Source organism: Molothrus aeneus, chromosome 3, assembly GCF_037042795.1.
Source record: "Molothrus aeneus isolate 106 chromosome 3, BPBGC_Maene_1.0, whole genome shotgun sequence".
In the NCBI taxonomy this organism is placed as follows: Eukaryota; Metazoa; Chordata; class Aves; order Passeriformes; family Icteridae; genus Molothrus; species Molothrus aeneus.
This window is the reverse complement of record NC_089648.1, coordinates 93,211,482-93,232,213: the sequence shown is the minus strand read 5'-3', so window position 1 is coordinate 93,232,213 and position 20,732 is coordinate 93,211,482. Positions and strand designations below refer to the sequence as shown.

The window sequence follows — 20,732 nt, the reverse complement described above, 5'->3', positions numbered from 1 at the left end:
ACCACTGAGAAGTAAAAAAGGGGCATTTTTGTAGGTAACAATTGGCTCTGAAGTACTTCTTAACCAATCATGAGTGAAAGGTGGAATTATCTGGTACCTAAAGATCAATGCAGTTCTCTTAAGCAGTGAAAACAACAAATCCACTGTCAAGATTTTCTAGGAAAGGAGCAAAGAAGAAAACAGAAACAACATTCTGCATCTGTAGAAATTTGTGAGAAGTATGCATTTTGAGTATTCCTCATAGTGTGTGTATCCCCATCTCAACCGGGTATAATAGACTAGAAGAGGTTCAAAGAGAATCATCAAGAGGGATTTAAATGCTTGAAACAGCTTTCATGTGAAGAAAAATTAAGCTGACTAATTTTTTTGCTTGTTCTGCTTGGGAAAGGAAGACCATGGAAGCACACAACAGGAATCTATGCAATCATGAGGGAATAGGGAAGGGTTACTTATTACTGACTTCTGAGTACATGGACTGGAGAAGTAGAGTACTAAGAGCAAAAGGTGCCAGATGGAATCATAGTTAACAAAAGGAGATACCCCTGTAATTCAGCTGAGATACTTTCTGCTGCAAGATGTTGTTGATTCTATATAGCAGTCTTGATTAAAAAGCAAGCAGGGAGAAGAAGAGGGTAGGAAAAGCTGAACCACAAAAATATGTATTTAACTTATTCACCCATGGCTCAGGACCTGCAGTAGGTGCAAGTAGTTGGAAGCAGAAGTTGAATATGCAATAAATATTTCTGTGTGCATTGTTTATACTTCATCGTAAACATATGTTGTTGGTTGTGATTTTCTTAGTCTTTTCTATTAGAGTATATCAGTTTCATTCATTATTTCTAAATGCATTTTCAACAATGTAAAGACAAATGTAGTAAGAAAAAACACACTTAAACCATAATCAAAGCAGCTGTATAGTTTGTCTCTCAGAGAATTTGTGTGAGACAGCTCTTAATTGCAGTATTTAAAGCCCAGGGGGAACAGTGCCGTGCTTTAACGAGTGCTGTCTCCGTGCTCTGGAACACCTTCACTTAAGAATACCCCATGCCATGATATTATGGGAAAATCTCTGTAAGGGTGGATATTGTAGTAGAGAAATCTGAAATTTTCTGTAGTATGACTGAAAATTTTTACTTAGTTGATGCTAACACTGAAATTTTAATTTGCATTATATGTTAATTCACGTCAGTGTCAGATGTGGAATTAAAAATCCAGCATATTAAGTTGCAATTGTTCTTCAGACAGTTCGGAACTGTTGCTTTTATATGGAAAAATTCAGAATACATTTGGTTATTAGTCATGTAAATAATCCATTTTAGGACCCTTTCTGTGTATGGCATACAGTTCATGTCAGAGAAACTACCCTTAAATTTATGAGTATCAGTAAAACAGTTGAAAATAGTTACTACATGAACTCAGGTCATAATTTTTAATAGCTTGCTAACTTACTGTTAATAAGATGTTGACAGATACTTTTATTTATTTAGGGAAATAATAATCACCACTGCATTGATGGACTTACTGATGAAATGATAGTTAAATACTGATGTCAATAAAATAAATACTGGGGGAAAATACGTGCATCTGGTTTACTCCTCTAGTTTGTGTTGATTAATAACTCAGCTTGAAATCAAGACTTATCTTCACTTGTTCTCATTTCAGCTTTGGATAGATCACAGTCCAAGAGAGATGGAGGTTTTAAAAGTAATTGGAGCTTTGATCATGCAGAAGAAAGTGAAGGAGATGCAGAGAAAGAGTAAGGATGCTTTTATCTAGGCTATTGAAAGTATAAATGTGTATTTATAATTAAATACTTATTTTCTGTAATTTATGAATAAGAAATAATATATTATATTTTAAACTTTCAGTGATTAAGAAAAAATATTTCAAATACGTTACTCTTTTAAATAGTATTGCCAAATAGGAGTTCATTATAATGTAAACTTTATTGGGAAAATGGGGCTTACAACACAGGGCATAGTAGATTTCACAAGAGTTGCAGTTGTCTTTGGATCTTCTGTGTAAGTGTAAGGAGCACAGACAAGCAATATGTGAACATACAGAATAATGAAGTTAATAGGTAGGGTATCCAAGCAGCTTCAGCTTTTCCTTCCTTTAATGATGATGCTACTCAGAACTTGACAGTTATAGTTCAAGTACTGCAGTGGCTTTAGGCCTTCATCAAGTTCAACTGAGCTTAAAGATTCTAGGTTTTTCTTCCTCTGTTTATTTCACTGAATGGAGTTAAGGCTTTTTTTTTTGTCCTTATAACTTAATCCTTTACTTGGTATGTTTGGATTTTGGCTAAAACTTTAATCCTGTGTGTATAGTTTGAATGCATACTTTGTCCTTGTGACATTTTATTGTTACTAATATGTTTTCTCAATATGAATATATTTATTTTCAAAATTACTAATGAATTGTAAAAGAACAAGTGTCATGCACAAAGAATTCATGTCAATTTATTTGTTATTCCTAGATATTTGGAGAGTAGAATCTGCAAATTTAAAAGGTATGCTGTGGTTCTCTAGTAAGAAGTCGCCGAAACCTTTGATTAAGTACAAAAATAATTCATATATGAATTTGTATCATCTAATATTCTGCCAAACACTATGGATTGGAAGGGAGGTAGGAAAATAGACATAACCACAGAGGCTGCTGCAGCAGCAGGCTATGCTGTAATCGTAATAAAACATTAAGAAATGTGAAGTTTTAGTAATTAAAAAATGAATGCAGGAGTTCATTAAAGTGTGAGGTAAGCATTAAGAGCGCTTGTCAAAACAGAACTATATTGGAAGTTAAAAGCACTTTTTAAAGAGTTCACAAACTAGGGGCATTTTAGTTTTACAGAATTAAGGTCGTGTTGTTCCCTAGCAACTTTACGTCCATTTGTAGTACACACAAATATGTTCTAAGGGCAGTACATACCATACGGTTACTATTTCCATTTTACTTGCCTTCAGAAATAAGTCACATTTGAAAACATAGCAGCTTTTTTTTCTACTAGTAATTTACTGCTGTTTTCCATCAGTCTCCAGCTGATGTTGACTTAAGAACATAGAATGAAAAATGTATAGAGTAATGATGCTAAAAATAAAAGTTAGAAAAATTATTATGAAACATAATCTTTATGTAATTGTATCTGATTTTAAGATTGTATGTCTGGGTGATTTTTCATTTCTTTCAAATATTCTCCACAATAAGCAGTTTTTCCATAGCTAGAATTGAATTTTTATTGCCTACTTAGATCATTTATGATTTGCTTTTATATCTGTGAATTATGCAGAATCTTACTCTGAAGTATAAATAGAAGAGTAGTTGAAAATTGATTTAAACTGGCGATCTTGTCTTCTTTACTTACTCTGATACCATTTGAGGCAATTTCTTATTCCCTCCAAACTGCCACATGTTTTAAGCCACCCACTATTTACTATTGGTAACACCTGGGTTTGTTTATCTTAAAGACATAGTAAGCTTTTAGCATTTTGAAATAATTTATATTTTTTGCTTTTTTGATGCATTTTTATTTCATACAGCAAAACATTGACAGAAGGGAATCTTCAGAAAACAAGTAACAGTAAATTTTCCTTCTTTTTTTTATTTCTAAATTTCCTTTACCGTTAGTAGAAGATTTCAAAGATTAGCATCTCTAATTCATGTAATTGTTCCAGAATAAAGCTTTGTGTCCCTCCCAGTATTTTGAGTATATTGTGCAGTAGGTAGGTATTTGCTGTAGTGTGCTGATACTAACTATACTCTTTGACTCTTACATGGTTTCTTTATGGCAAGAGCTGTGAGTCTGAAGCAAGCAGCTGGATGCATCTCCTGCTTGTTGTGGAGGCACTGGGGTTATGATGCCTGACTTTATCAGAGTTTTTTCCCTCTTAATGGCAGACACACAATAGGTTTGTTTTGAACTAGCCTAAGAATAACATCTCAGCACTTAAAGGAGTGGCTGTATTCTTGTATTACCGCATGAGACCTGTGCTAATGATGTTGGTCAGCACTGGATTCCTGCTTGGATGATCTTTTCTTCAGTAAGATGAACACAAAGTATGTGGTTAATGACCTCCTACCACAGCAATTTTTAGAACAGGTAGATTATTTTAAAAGAAGGGTGTCATTTAGCTTACCTCAGACATAGGTGAGGTGAGTCATAATGGTTAAGATATCAAATAATGAACACAAAAAGACTAAAAAATGTTTGTAAACTGAAGAAGCTTTGGAAAAATAATGATCACCCAACACTATATAAATTTAAATTGATGCCAGAGTTGATACTCAGTGTGGAACAAGAGTTATAGAAATTGAGAATGGGAATTAACAAGTATCTTATCCCAAAGCAAACACCTGCAGATAATGCTCATCCATTTGAAAGAGTAAAAGTGACGTTTTTGATGTTGTAAAAGATTTGATCTACTCAGGATGGTAGCAAGTGGCTTGAGACTTTCCTTGCTTTATAATTGGAGATCCCATAGGAAATCTACCTTTATGGAGAACCACAGAAGAAAAGACCAGTTGGTCAGTTGAGCACACTGAAATCTGTGTAGTCCACCACAGAATAAATGGTGGAAATTAAGCTGATCTTGTATAGCAGAAGATATGAAAGGATGGCAGACTTAAACAAACCTGGCCAGATTAATATATTTGAATAATTTGTGACATTAACATGTTATAAGATGCTTTCTGGTGTTACAGATGACTCTCTTGAGCTGTCTTGGATAATTTATATTTACTGCCTTTGGAATATCTCTGTAAATGTTTTGAAATACATCAGTATGCTCCCCAGTGGTTTTGTAAATGGATGGGCCCAGATTTCTTTTGTCTGTCATACTGTTTTCTTTATAGTCTAGACTTCTGCCTTCCACTGAGATAACAGTAGCCTTATCAAAAATAAGGAATACAAATAAATGGGCTTAATATATTTGTACTACAGTGTCTTTACTTAACTACAATTTTCTTTCAAAAAGCTTTATTTTTGTCCCTTCTATTTAGAGGAATAAACCTCTTTTTTCCACGTGTTGATAAATGGAAAAGCATTGTACTGTGTTATATATTTACATTGGGTATTGTACTGTGTTATATATTTACATTGAGCTTTTTTCTACTGCTTATAAAATTTGTATTACTTTGTCAAAAAATCCTCCTATAGTTATATAGATGTTTTATGCTTCTTTTTTGAGCCCATTAGTAGGGCACTGCAGCCTTTAAATTGATGAAAACTTTTTAAATTATGGCTAATTTTAATGGAATGGCACTGTAAATGAGTTAATAATAATACTGCTACTTCTCTTGTGCCTCTGATAGTGCAGCTTTTTTAGTGTGCTGCCTACCACTATGTAATTTAAAACAAAGAATGTACACAGTGTGCTGTGAAGGCAAATACGTCAGCCTACTGGTTTTATATGTAATAGTTTTCAGAAAGAAATTCCAATTATGTTTGAAATGTGACTGGATCAGTTGATAGAAATGTGCTTGCAGCTTATTAGAGTGTAACCTCAATGGTCAGCAGAGGTTTAAAGTTTGGGTTGCTTGTAGAAAGTAGTGAAAACATAGCCTGTTAATCTCAGCTGTCTAACTAACTATTGCATAGCTCTTAATGTTTTAAAACATCAAACAAATGGCAAGTGATTAGAGGTAAGTAAACAGTAATTTTTGTTTTCTTGTTCAATGTCTAAATATGAATGTGTAATTATGAACTTCCCTTAAGAACTCTGTGTAGGTAAATCACTTCTATTTCCCCCCCCCCCCATATTAGTAGAGAGTTAACATTCATTTGTTACAGAATTTTAAGGAATGTATTGAAAAGTTAGAAATTATGTTCCGATATGAAAATAACCAGGAAACCCATGGTTCCTTGGTTAAAATTGACAGAGTGTGGAGACATCCTCCCAGCAAGACAACTGAGGTTTCATTTCAGGGATGTTAAAAATATTACTGACTGGTATGTTGGGGGAGTGGTATAGTGTTTGTTTTGGGTTGCTTTTGGTTTTTTTTCTGCCTGTATAAATTGCATCATTGAAGCAGGCAGCAGGAAGCATGTGATACATGAGCAAATAGACATTGCTTGGTTGCTATGTATTCTGCTCTCTGAAAAAACAACCTTTCTGGTTCTGATGCGTATGCTTCACATTCCTTAAGATTTAAAAGTATTGGTTCACTTAAAACTTCCAATTTGCTAATACTGCTCTAGTCATGTTGCATGGTAAGAGTTACTCTTGTTCATTGTGATTTGAGCCTTGGCTCAGTGTTCTGGTCATTTGCAATGTGTTAACCTTCTCTTACCTCCCCCCTCAATTGCCCTTGGTTAAAATGGTTGCAGTATTGAAGCATGTTGAAATCCTAAAAGTATCAACACAGTACAAAGGTGTTTTGAAAATAGCCATCATTTTTGTATGAACTAAAGCTAAAGAGCAAAAGCATTTAGAGGTGAAATGATTTGACTAGGACAGCACTGTAGGCAAATGCCAGAGCTGCAGATACTGTAGGTTGCTGCTCATGTCTGTGTTGCAGGGTTTTGTTTATTTTTTAGGATGTGGAAAATTTCTGAAATTGCTAAGCTCTGTGTCTGCTGATGAATGTTTGAGAAGGCTCCATGAGCCTCCCTTGAAAGGATAATTTGTTCTGAAAGAGAATGTTAAAAAAATGTTGCAGGGTGTAAAAATTTAATATCCATGGGTAGTCTGTACAGAAGTACAACTGTACTCTTTTGCCTTTGTTTGAAACTAGTGATGAATCTATTACACTGTTTTACCATTGAGGACCTAGAATTGTGGTGTGCTGTAAATGAACGGAAAATACAACAGTGCCACTGGCTATATGTTCACATTTACATCATTCTTCCCTTTTCAAAATCAACTGTATGCACAGTCTTATCTCCTGAAGTTTCAGAGTCTGTAGATCTCACCCAACATTTTAATTTTATTTTTATTTGCTCTAGGGATATTTGTATTGCATAAGATGGAAGAATAAATTGTAACATGAAGGGAAGTGTTGTGAATGGAAAAAGTTGTTAGGAACTTGAGGGATGGAGCACTGAGTAATTAGTTGATTTATATATGAAGAGCTAAAGTCACTGTATGTATTGCAAGCCAGCATGTCAAGCTGACACAGCTAAGAAAAGTATGTGTCTCTTGTGTAGTCCTTCCCTTTTAACACCTGGCATAACTGCTTTGATTTTAAGGAATTTCTGCCTGAGTGATCTTGATTAAAACTTTTCAAACCATGCAATTACAAGTTGGCTAAAAGTTGTATTGTTTTTTTGTCGCCAACATAGGAGTAACCTTATCAGGATTGATGAAATGGGATTGTCTGCAGGTTGTTCCTCCTGGAAGCAAGAATGTTAGACTAATCTAGCTGCTGTCAGTATGAAGTGTGTGGTTAGGGTTTAAATTTAAATATTTAAGATTACTTGAGGATAACTGCCTGTTACTGAAAAGAATGGTTTTAGAGTGTCATAGAGTGACTTTTTTTTTCTTTTTGTTCTTTTTTTTCTTTTACTTTTTTTTTGTCTTCTTCCCCATTCTAATGGTTGGGGATTACAGGTATTGAAAGTGCTAAAAAAACCACATTTTAGTAAGCAGTAGAACCAAACTGAATATGTTCTTTTTAGTCTTTTTAGGAGCACATACTGTGGTAGTAATTGCTGTGGGGTAAAATGTAGTTACATTAAGTTCTTCTCCTAAAGCAGTATGAAGTCTGCAGTTTTAAACTACATACTTGAACATTGATAGGCATAAGCAAAGTAAGATCATGTTTTATGGGTTAATGAAGTTTTGGACTCAATTTATGCAGAGAGTGTAGGATCTTTTATAGTGTCAGTAATATTGTTTTAACCATATTGAACGTTCAGTAGCATTGTCTGTTTTGAATTAATCCTTTTAGTTTTGCATTTTGCAAAATAATTTGATTTGCACTTTAAGTTCAGGTTCACATTATGCATTTGATCACTCTGTTGTTCATTTCATGTTCCTGTTTTATGCATATTTATACAATGTGTATATGATGCATTTAAATGTAGAGGGAAGGGGATAAAAAAGCCTTTTGCATTTAAAATGTTTGTGTGTGCTCTGTTGGATTACAGTGTATGTGCTTTTCTCTCCCACACCGTTCTAGCGAGGCAAATCTGCTCAGTTTAGATGACAGTGATGGGTCTTTCAGTCCCAATGAAGAAAAAAAGGTAAATAATTGGTTTATCTTGTGGTGAAAATGTATCTTTAAAGCTTTTTAGGTTCTTAAACAGTATTGCATAGCCATGTGTCCAGTGTAAAGAAATGAAAGTTTCTGTTGTGTTTTAGGAATATATGCCCAAGCTGTTTATCTGTCTACCCTTAAAATTTTTGTTCCCCTCTTGATCTCTATAGTATTCTGAAAAATACGAGCAAGATAACTAATTCTACGTTTAGACAATTATCATAGTGTACTAAATATAAAATATATATTGTATTTTGTTTAGTAAGATGTCATAATATAGGTGTAGACAGTGTGTATTTTCTATGAAATTTGGTATAAAAGCAGTTTGAAAATGGAGCCAAAGTAATATTTATATTAATATATTTTGCATCAATTTTCTCCTTTTAACTTCTACACAATTATGCAATTATTTTAATGTATGTGATTTCTGTTGTGACAGTCAATTCGTTGTCGACCTGGAACTATCGGCAGCAGCAGCGATGCCATAAAAGCATATGCAAGGCGAGGCAAAGCTGGAGGTTTCAAACTTTTAAAAGGGAATGCAATTGGCCTCAACATGATGGGAAATAGCAAGAAACTGAGGTAATGCATTTAATTTATGTGTCCTTGCTTTGATCATTGATACAAATCAATACACGATCAACAGAACTTCTAGTCCATATGCCTTGTGTGCTGTGCATTTTAATAAGCTGTACTGTACAGTGCTTCTGAGTAAAGAGGGAAACCTAGATTGTTAGGGTTTTTTCTCTTAAAAAATATCTAACACCACATTAGTAAAGTACCAGAAGACTGTTAAAATGGATTTAGAGCATTCAGTGACGTATTTATTAATACCTTAACCCATGTTGCCTGCATGTGTTATTGTTCCCTCTGTACAGTGATAGCAGGTAGGAAAATAGTTTTTACATCCCCATCCAGACTCACTTCTTTCTGTGATGCTGAATTGCTAAGGTTAACTCAGGATGTGTTTTCTGGTTTTCTTACTGCAAGATATATTTTGATTTTGGATTCACAGATTTTTTTTAAAGATTCAGCAAACAGCCATACTTGTATAGGCTAGCTTGAGGCTGTCGCTTGCGTTTAGAGCAGACAGGAACAGTTTTTAAGCATTCACTATTGTACAGTAACTATTGCTTGTTACTGTTGTCCCTAGCTTGTAAGAGACTGCTTTCTTTATTTAGTATCTAATAAAAAGTGATATATTGACCTAACTTTCTCAGGGGGTGTTTCATATTGCTAAAGTGCACTCACTTTAAAGGTTGGTAACCTTTGCAGGAAAGAAAAGTTTGTAAGATACATTGGATATTTGATGACTGGCCCATCTATAGCTGGGTATCTGTAGCTACATGAGGGATGTCCTTGTCTTCATTTGCGTGGTTTATCACCATCTGGAAACTAAGCTCTAAATAAGCCACTTACCTTCTTGTCCCCTCCAGTAAGAGAGGGACAAAGGCAGAGGCTGTGGGTTGAGATAACCATTTACTGAAAGCAAACAGCAGTGGAGTAAGAAATGCACAGTGACAGCAGAAATATTAATAACAAAAGCATACAGAAGTAAAGGATGGTGCTTTATGCACAAAAGGTATTTGCCACTTTGACTTAGTTCCATGTGGCATGAGAGAAAGACAAGATGGTGGGCACTCCTCACAGCTGGCTCTCCCCATCCCTGAGCCTGAGACAATGGAAAACAGTGAGAGACAAAATCATGGAAGTGAGATCATCTATGCTGTGCTGCACTGCTGCTCTACTGCACCAGGCTTGGGCTCAGGCTCAGCTTAGGCTCACTTCTGCCGCTGCTTTGGACTACTCTGCTGGGCTCAGTTCCACACAGCTCTGCTGCTTTTCAGAACCACATCCTGGGGTAACATCTCACAGGAGTGGGAGGGTGCTGAGTGGCAGCAGCAGAAGATGGAATCTGCAGGGCTGATCCCAGCAACTCAGCCCTGATGAGGAGAGTGAGACAAAAATGGCACACTTCTGGAGATATGGTCCTTATTCTTCCCCCTGACACAACCCCCAGCCTTGATTTCAGCAGGGCAGAGTAGCAATGTAGCTGTGCCCACAATGTAGCCCCAAGCTCTGGCCCCTCTCTGCAATCAGGACTCTTGTATGCTCTAAGCACTATTAGTTCGTGGGACCATCTTACCAAAGGCACTTGAAAAAAAGAAATCCTCTAAGTTCTGTGTGATATATCTTCTTTCCTGCTTTTTCCTTCAAGCCTGATTTCTTAAGATAAACTGCTGGACTATTATGTGGAACTTAAAAAAGTTTTCTTAAAAATAAAATTTATTTATTAATGAAAGGAGATTTTTTTAATAGGTTATTTTTACATTTACACAAATCAGCATGGTACTTCATTGTCCTTGATTTATCTATGCAAATAATGTTTTGTCTTTATTTTTTTTTTTTTTGTATACACAAGAGATTTGTAAGACGATATCCAGATTTCTGCCTTGCACATCTTCAAATTCACCAGTTCTTACAGAATCATCCTGGTCATTTCCACTCTTTAGTATTCAGTTCTTGAACGTAGATTTGTAATTGTTACTTTTACCTTTATGTCTGTCAGGGCTCATTTGCTCTGTTGAAGAAATCTGTGCATCTACATTGTACTTGTTCTTTGTTTTGAGCACACATTTAAAATAAGATTCCTCTAATTCACTGGTAGCTACAATTTTCCTTCGTCTGACTATGGTATTTGTAGTGAAATCCAACCTTACCATTTAAGTTTTTTTTTTTTGTTGAAGCAGTCAAACTTGACTGCACATGTATGTTTATACATATTGTCTGTGTATGTTTTTTTTAAGTTTTTGTTTTAAGGTAAATAGTTAATGAGGTTTTTTTAGATGGTCTACGGATGTAGTTCAGACATTCTGTTGCATGGATTGGAACTGCCTTCTATTGACAAATAATACAATATAAACCTAAGACCTAGTAGGATTTATAAAATTCAACTAAAAAAAGTTAAATCTGTTGCATGTAAATGGGCAGCCACCTTTTGTCTAGTACTGAGATGCATACTGAATTTAAATGAAAAATATGCGTTCACCCTTTTCTTAAATAAACTGTCATTAATGAAGGACTTTGTTATGAATAATGGATGTGTACAGAACACTGTGACTGCTTCTCACATTTTGGTCACTGCATTTTGTGGTTATGCTCCCAAGTGATTATCTCGATTTAATGACATTGGGATATTTGTTTTTACCTTTCCTTATGTATATCAGTAAAGGTCTGGGCTCTAGCCACTTTAGTGATGATTGCTGGTTTGTTCACTTGGATATGCAGAATGGAAGGTGCTTAATAGTTACTCTTTCAGTATTTAGACTCTTCAGCTAGAGGAGATTCTGAAAGTTGATAATACATTTAAACTGCTAAATTAAATACAAGAAAATCAGGTATTTGATCTTTATCTATTATTTGATCTTTATCTATTCGTGGTGATTTTATCACAATGTTCGTGTGATTTTATCACAGTCTTTTTCCATCTAATCTGCAGAATAAGGACAAAAAAATTCAGATCAATGGGGCTTGGCTCAAAGGAGTGTTATTCTGGTAGAATAGTCCCTAAAATTCAGAGAATAAGAGATAGAAAGAAGGGATATACAAGTACAGTGAGAAGAAATATCTGCTGTACTTGTCAGAGAAATTGAAACCAACCAAAAGGTTATGATCTGTTACCTGATTGAGCAAATCCAGTATCAAACCATTAACCTAATTAGTTTTGATTTGATTGTATTTTTTTAAGTATGAGGTCTTACTTTAAATAGTTTTATCTTTGCTAGCTTTCAGTAACTTGTATTAAGGCTCTTTTAGATTTTCTTTGATAGAATTTTGTTAAAAACATTATTTGATGAACAGCAGAATTAATGTAGTCTGTAGTTGTGAGTTTTTGAAATATTGTTCTTCCTTTACTTCTAGCTCCATCCATTTGTCCAGTTCAAGTGTTTTTTTTTGTTTTGTCTCTTGAATATGTGGTGGTAAGAATTTCTTAGGACCACCTGATGGTAAATCCTTGTTTTTGTCAGAGCCTAGGCTTCAAATATTCTGTGGTTTCTGAGCTAACATTGATGAAACATTTATTGTTAAAATACTGTAAATTATTTTTAGAACATTTGTTCTTTCAAGGAACTTTCTGACCATTGCATCACCCTGCTTTTAGTGTGTTATGCTAATTTTCAAGAAATTGTGCTGAAACTTGCAAACTCAAATTTCAGTTCTGATGTGCCTGTTTTGCAACTTGCTAGGACTTTATGATTGTATTTTGTGGTTTCTTCTGTGTTGGGTATGTTCCATTCAGAGAACAAGATTATAGAGCAGATTGTGTTTTAGAGCTGTCCTAGTTGGAAACGTGTCTGACACCATATGAACCATTTAAGTGTGCTATCTAGAACAGTCTGCTTTGACTCAGATCTGATCCCTGAGCAGTCTGTGATATTCTGTTCCAGCACCTACTGGAGTTTTCACTACGTGACTGAGGCAGAAAGCGAAAGTGCTGCTTAACAGTTTTTTTTTCTGCTGTGGGGGCACACGACAGAGTTTCACAATCATGATGGTTTGGCAAAGGTCAGATCCAACAAACACAGTGGTAAAACAGGAGATACATATGCTTGCTTGCTTGCTTGCTTGAAGTCCTTAGGTCTTAAGTATTTGTGAGGGCATTCCTGCACTCTGCTTCTGTTTTTTTTTTCTAGTATCTTTTTCAAAGACATGAAATGGGAAGCTAAAGAGGATTTGAGACATTCTAAAGTATTTAGGGCAAGTAGCTGTCAGCTTTTTATTTCTGAGGTGGCAAATTAGATGGAAGGTTGTAGATTGATCTAGATGATGACTGACCAGCTGGAGTTGCATAGCCTTGACTGAGATGCATCTGAGATGAATGTGTTTGCTTTGAGGAGGTTGGTGTTTGCATGGATATTATTAGTTTTCAGGATGTTGGACTGTTAACTCAAATGGTTTATGATGTTTTTAAATTTCATATTTTAGAGAAGAGGATTTAACTCTTTGGGTTTGATAAGTCTTGTTTTGTTATGTTTGTGGTTATGTTAGGGGGCAGTCAGAAATGCTCTGAAAGCTTCTCATTTTGACTTATGTAAGGCTACCAAAAGGGTTTGTAATGCTAAACTGAAATTAAAAAGCACTGTAACAGTTTACTCATTTTCTTCTTTTGGGGGGAGTGTAAAGCAGGGATTAGGAATTGGTTGCCAGCTTTTTTTGAATTGTGGTACTTTGGGTTTCTTTTCATTGTTCATAACAGGACAAATGGCAAGATAATATTTCTGGGAGATATTATTAGGAATAATTTTTCACATAATTTAGGATAATTTAGAATAATGTAGGAATGATTTTTCACATAATTTTCTTAAGTGCAATTAATATTTCCAAGCAATTTGAAAAGCAGAGTTTAAGCGCTGTATTTCCATAGTTTGAGACAATTTGTATCATCAGCATGCTGTCTATTAAAAGTTGTGTGATTTTTGAACATTTCAAGCATAGTATTGTGTCCTGTCACAGCAGCGTGCAGGATAATTCTTTAGGTTTAATGATCTCTGAAGGAGCCCTGTATTATTGATCTATTGTATCTTAATGTCAACTTTTACTAGAGAGAGTAATGGTAAGAAATCTTCTCTCCATAATTACTGGTTTTACATAATAATGAGATAAAAGTCAAAAGGTAGCAAATGAAGAAACCCAAGAAATGCTAAGATACATTGGTGAATAGGAGTCCTGTTGAGATATGAGTACTGGCGAATCCTTTGTTTTTTCTTTGTGAAATATGTTGATTTTTTTCAGTTACAAGTCATCTTGCATCCATAAATTTTCTGTGTTCACTTTTTTTTATGAGGGACATTCCTGAATTCAGTCTGTTCATGGTTTGCCCCTTAAGTCGTATTAAAGAAGTTAAGATTATGCCTCAATAAAATAAGAGATGAAAGTATAAAATTAGTTATAAATGGTTACAAGTCATTAAAAAGGCTGTATCTTTTCACAGTACAGGGTTGAGTGAAAAAAATCTTTACCTTTTTTCCCCAGGAAAAAAATTGTGTATATTCTTACATATCCATTTTATTACAAGGCTGAATGTTTATATGCCTGTAAAGTGATCCTAGCAATATGTATTATTGATTCAGAAATACTTTATTACTTGGTGTTGTGTGTCTGGTCTTGTAAAATTAGGACACCAGATGTTTTACCAAAGACTGTACAAACACACCAGAGTCTTTTCTTAAACATTTTCTATATGTTTGCAGTGAAAATGCTCAGAATATATCTGGTCCTGTAACTGTGGTACATGGCAGACGTTTTCACCACGCACACGCACAAACAGCCGTAGTAAAAACAGCAGCCCAAAGGTAAGACTAATTACATGTGTTTCTGCAGGTGTTTCAGTTGTAAAAATTCTCCCTGGTTTTGTATGTAATGATTTTCCTTATGCTATGAAGTGCTTTAAGAAAATCATAGGGGTGCATTCTTGATTATGAGCTTTGACCTTAATTACTGAAGTTTAATAAAAACGATTAGGAATTACTATCATATAACACTAGAATTTAGTAATTTTAAAGAACATTGGCAGATAGTAGGAGAGCACCTGCTAATATAAATATTTTGAGAAAATACTTTGAAATAGACAAACATAGTTTGCAGTAGAAATTCACCTAACTGACAACATGATCAGCAACTACTAAGTCACACCACCTTCAGCTTGTGTAAGATCCATGTAAACATTAAATCATAGATCTGAACATTGTATATTACCTCTATATAATATATATCGTGTAAAACATAAATTGCAACATCTAACAGAAGCAAGCTTTTGCATCTATGTAAACGATTTTTAGAAAGGATGACTGGAAACCAGGGAATCTTACTGAACTATGCTGAATTGAACTTAATTGATTTGAAACTTGAAACCCTGTCAAACTTCTGTAAATTGTAGGGTTGGTTCCAGGTGTTTTGTACACCTAATGTGTTTCACATGAGATAGCAACTGTTTTAAGGAATTTTCTTTCAAAGTTTATCATTCAGAGCTCTTTTGTTTATGAATTCTGTGGATTTCCACCATCCTTCATGAGTGCTTTATCCTGTCTGCATTTTGTAGCTTCCTTCTTCTGCTATCTTTTTTTTTCTCTGTTTTTAAGTATAGATTTTTTAGGATCATATACAGGCATTATCTTTTTGGTTTTTTTCATCCTACTTCCCTTGATTTGACTTCAGAAAAAGAAAGCCCATATTCTAACGTGAATGAATGATGTGATCCAAACTTGTGTTAGAGTAATCTGGCATTGAATAAACAGACTGAAAAAGGAATTTTTCAGTCACAAAATAATAGACTCATAGAACAGTTTGGGGTGAAAGGGACTTTAAAGGCTATCTAGTCCAATCCCCCTGCCATAAGCAGGGATATCTTCAACTAGATCAGGTTCCTCAGAGCCCCATCCCACCTCACCTTGAATGTTTGCAGTGGTGGGGCAACTACCACTTCTCCAGTCAGCCCATTTCAGTGTTTTACCACCTCATTGTAAAACACTTCTATCTAGTCTGGATCTACCCTCTTTAGTTTTAAACCATTACCCCTTGTCCTATTGCAACAGGCCCTGCTAAACTGTTTGTCCCCATCTATCTTTTAGGCCCCCTTCAAGTACTGAAGGCCACAATAAGGTGTCCCTGGCGTCTCCATTTCTCCAGGATAACAAGCCCAACTCTTGCAGCATTTCTTCACAGGGCAGTTGCTGTCTTATCCTGTCCTTGAGGACTTAGGCTGTTGCCTCCTTCTGTTTCCAGCAGTACTGTAGCCTGTAAATGCCATATAGGTGTATGTATATGTGGTATATAGGATGGACATTTCCTTCCCCTTAGTAATAGTAGATGCAGTAGTAGGTATCTCTTTTCAGTTCTTTACATTTCTTGCCATCAGTGTGAGGCTGATGACTAAAAAAATGGGCAGTTTTTACCATGAGTTAAGGTGAAAGATGGGGTTGATGTTACCACTGTGGTTTAGACTGAATCAGCTGTGCTTTTGCTTGCATGAAGTCCTTTTTAGAATATTTTTGTTCAATGTCCCATTGAGGAAAATGTGGGCCATCTCTACTGGTGGGTTTTGTTTGTGTGTGTTTGTGCTTGCTTTTGTTTATTTGGGAGAGAGGAGTTGTTTGTGGGGTTTTTTGTTATTCTGAAGGATAAAATTTTGATTTGCAGTGCTAATGAAAATTATTTGAAGTAAGCAAAATCATGCAAGACTGCTCTGATTGTTAACTTGATAATTCTCATGCACTTGATTAAGCTTTGTTGTGAAATGGTTCTTCAAACAGCCAGTCAAAATGGCTTCATCTTAGCAAGTTCAGTGCCATAAGTTTCTTCAACCTGCTCCAGAGATTCTTAATCTTCAGTGGATGTTGGATTTGCCTGCTTGCCTTTTTTGCCTGTGGGATTTACTTCTTTATAAGCCTGCAATGTAATGTGAAGAAAAAAGGCATGTGTGACACAGAAAGAAAACTAATACGTAATATAGGCAAGCTGAATATTGTGTGCAGTAATTGGATAGTAGTCATCTTGAGTGTTCTAAATATGTTTTCTCTTAGGATTGTTATTGTAGCTCATTTACATTAGCAACAGACAATTAACTCTTATGCTAGGAATATTTTTGGAGTTCTAAAGGCAGGAAAGAGTCATAACAGTCCCAGCAGTGCTTTGTTACTGGAGGATATCAGAACCAGCATGATCTAATTGACTGAGGGTGAGCTTTACATAGGAACTTTGCAATGAGGTTTAATTCCAGTAGCTTCTGACTCAACTGACTGCTTTCTAAAAGCTTCTAAATCTGTTTCTGAGTTAGAGGATTGAAAATTAATAAAATGTGGCTTCCTGACAGACTTTAAAAAAAAATAAATAGAAGAAGAGAGATTTCAAGGCTACTTGATGTTGAAAACATAGGTTTCTGAGTGAGAAGGCAGTAGTCAGAAAAAAGCCAACTAAAATAGAATTATGTAAAACTGACCATGATATAAAATTCCAGACCGTATAAACTGGATATTATAGTTTGGTCATGTATTTTCACTTGTGTAGGAATTTTTTGATACCCTTTTTTGGCTAGTCTTTACTGACATTAGGCAGTAGTTGAGTTTAAAAGTAAATGCTGGTGATGATTCTTCAAAAAGGACTATTGGCAAAAAATGTGAGTGGCAAACCAAGAATAACATTCTAGGTATTATATCAACACAGAAGAGGTGATAGCATGGAAATTGAGCTCTAAATTTTTGGGTTTTGTTTTCCTATGCTAATTTCCAGGTGACTCAAAGTTGTGTTCTATTAATTTTTTGCATTTGTAGATTGTTTTATGGCATGGTGATCAGAAAGAACATAGGGAAAATAATTTTATCTAATATATTGTACATAAATCAATGGTAGGTTCTTGAAAGGATAATCAGAAATAAAAACATTATTTAAAGAAGTTGAGCAACTTTAGTCTCTGGCACTGATGTAACAGATTCCATGATTTACACTGGGTTCTTTGGGTGGGGATCGTGTCACATGGAGCAAGCTGATTATGAACTCAGTTATAATCTCTATCAGATTGAATTTGTGTATGATTTGTACTGCATTTCTTATCTCCTGCAATTTTTTTGCACATACATGTTAATTTAAAGTCTGTCTGAGAATCTCTTGGACTCATGTAAAATGCAAGTTTCTAGCACAACAAAATTTGGTATTTCCAAATAATATTATGATATATATTCATGTTTTTTTCTAGTGGAATCTGGGGATTAAATTAAAATTTGTTAATGTCTGATACAACAGATTTTCAGATATAGCTTGCTCTAGTGTTGTAGTTGGTTCACACTATTTTGCTTCATTTAAAGCATAGTTCTGTCTTATGCTATGGACTGACTGTTCTTCCAGACTTGGCATTGAAATAGCATGTATGTACTGCATGTTCAACAAATCTTATGCATGAGCTACATGAAGCAGTAGGGACAGTGATCAATCCAGAATTCTCATCTCTTAATCTTCCTGAGGTATAAAAATGAGAATTCCTTTAAATGCATTATATTGGTGCGGAATTCTAAAATAAATAAATAAGGCATCTGATGTAATGTCAGTGCATAGTATCAGGCATTCTGGATTTTTTTTCCTGCTGTTAAGTTTCCTTAGCATTAGTTATGTGTTCCTTAACAGAGTGACTCTTTAAAGCACCTGTAAACAGTTAATCCAAGTTACATACTAGCTGTGCAAAGGATGCAGAGATGCAGGGTATGGCTCCATCCACACATGGTTTGGATCTGACTGGATTGATAACTGGAGGGTGACCTGCACAAAAGCAGTGTTTATTGTTAGTAAAGGCTAGCTCCAGCTAGGAGCAGCTCTCCACCTTCACACAGCACTGGCTCATTACCTACCAGCCCAGTTTTTAAGTTGTCACGGTCACATTCAATTTTGAAGTCCTTTTGCTCTCTTCCCAGAGCACTGTGGAGATGGAATGTACTTTCATACTGCACTCTGTAGGATTACCAGGACTACATTCTTACCTGCTTTGCTTCCACTCCTGCTGTTTTCTGAGTAACAAGAGAATTAGTTTGCTCTATTCTTGTGAGCATACTTTTCACTGTTTGTGAAAAGGAAGGGAGGATGAGTTTTTATTACTGTGTAATATTACTCTGTTTAGTTTGGCTGAAGTAAAACAGGAAACAATTTGAATTTGTTCTGTTTTAGAATACAGTTAATGTAATGCATGCATGTCAGAGGTTTGTTAGGCTTTTGATGTTTGGGAGGAACAGTCACACAGATTAAAAGCTTACAGCATTCCATATTGCAAATTTTGAAAAGATAGAAGATATGTAGATGCTATTTTCAAATTGTCTGTGTGCTAAGCTTAGTTAGATTTATTTTTATATCAGTCTTGGTGTACAAAGGACCAGAATTGTGAGCATCAGCTACATTCATTTCTATGTTAACTCATGTTAATGGAGATGCTTGTAAACTAGTGGCTCTAGTTCCTGGGCTCTTTTGGGAGATTTTTTTTTTTTTGGCCTAAACCTCAGAAGAAGGTTTCCATTTATCCTTCTGTAGCCTTTCCATGTGGTTTGTTAAATATTTAAGGACTGTTGCTGAAATTTGTTTCTCAATTTAAACACCTATTTCTTATTAGTTGGAAACAAGTTCTTACATATTTTTTTTTCTCTTTTGCATGGCAGTTAGGGATTGTTTTAGTGGTTGACCTCTGTCTTAGAAGTCTTTGCCGACCTTAATGGTTCTGTGATTGGAAGTGAGGCTTGATTATAATTAGTGTATTAGAATTCTATCTTAATGGCTTCTGCATTGTAAGTGAATTGAGATGACCAGGTCAAGTTCAGAGTCAATCAAATTCTACTCGTCGAAAAAGAGTCAAGTCAGTGTGGTATTTAGACCACTGACTGTTGCTGTCTGTGAAGTAGTGTTTGTACATTTCTAATTACTTTGACAAAAATTTGGTGAAAAAATTGTAATGCTTGTTTGAAAATTAGACTGGTGAGTGAAAGACAATGAAACAGTTACAATTTATATTTAATAATTTTTGCATTTAGTGATGTGCAACATATGTGGGGCTTTACATCTTATGTGTTTTTTTCTTTTTTCATATTTTAAGCAATCTGGACCGAAAGGAAAGGTAAGCTTACTGTTGATCAAATGAGCATGGCAATAAGCATTAAGAAAATTAACTGATTGAGTGCTGTATTAATGCTAGTTAAAGAATATTCAATCCAGTCAATCATATCTACTCATATGTGATAGTGGTTGATTGTTTTTAGTTCTGTTTTTATGATTCACTTACTCGCTTTTATTGAAAAAGGACCTTTACATCCATCTCTAAGAAATGCTGTGTTACTGTGAATTTTGGGTAATTCTCCACTGGAAATTTATTTATATATCCAGTTCAAAATTCAATAAATATTCTCTGGATTTTAAGAATTCAGTGCTAATTCTTTTTGTAGAGCAGTGAACTTTGTGTAATAGAATGATTCTGAAGCTTCTTAGTAAAATGATTCTGAAGTTCTTAGTGGGCTGTTTAACAGCTCTCACTCCATCATCTCAGCTTGGTTTGAATTGCATTAAAGGTTTTTACTGCATTACTGTGTATATTTTGTTCATGAAGTGCATATATTAAAGCATTTAACAGAAAATGTATAGCAAAAGCTGACACACTGGGTTTTTATTGTTCATTTCAGGCTAATTTCTCACTTGTTTAGTATCTGGTTTACTGCTGTTAATATTTTGTTATCAGTATGAAATACCATACATTTATTTTTCTTCATATATAGCTTAAATTTATATGTTAGTGGAAATATTTTCTTGATAGTAATGAAGTAATTGAGTTTTTGTAAATATCCTGTGTAGGTGGCTTTTGGCAGTATACCAGGTTGAATTGTTTAAAAATATATATCACGTTTAACTGATAATATAAATAGCACAGTTCTTTCTGAATTTAGGATTTTCTATATTTATTTAAAATTCAGAAAATCAAGCCGTTCTGTTTTATTGCCTTTTGTTACTTCTTAAAAGAACTA

At 34.8% G+C, this 20,732-nt stretch overlaps 1 protein-coding gene across 2 annotated transcripts in view; it reads left to right on the top strand.

Annotated features, from left to right (window-relative positions):
- Window positions 1-20,732, top strand: part of SENP6 (SUMO specific peptidase 6) — a 71,829-nt gene that overhangs the window by 16,443 nt on the left and 34,654 nt on the right. The window contains exons 2-6 of one of the 2 annotated variants that reach the window (XM_066547405.1): window positions 1,663-1,756; window positions 8,116-8,179; window positions 8,633-8,775; window positions 14,445-14,546; window positions 19,814-19,834. In XM_066547405.1, the coding sequence (XP_066403502.1) occupies window positions 1,663-1,756; window positions 8,116-8,179; window positions 8,633-8,775; window positions 14,445-14,546; window positions 19,814-19,834 (424 nt within the window). The remainder of the gene's footprint in view (window positions 1-1,662; window positions 1,757-8,115; window positions 8,180-8,632; window positions 8,776-14,444; window positions 14,547-19,813; window positions 19,835-20,732) is intronic. The other variant, XM_066547406.1, reaches the window with a different exon arrangement.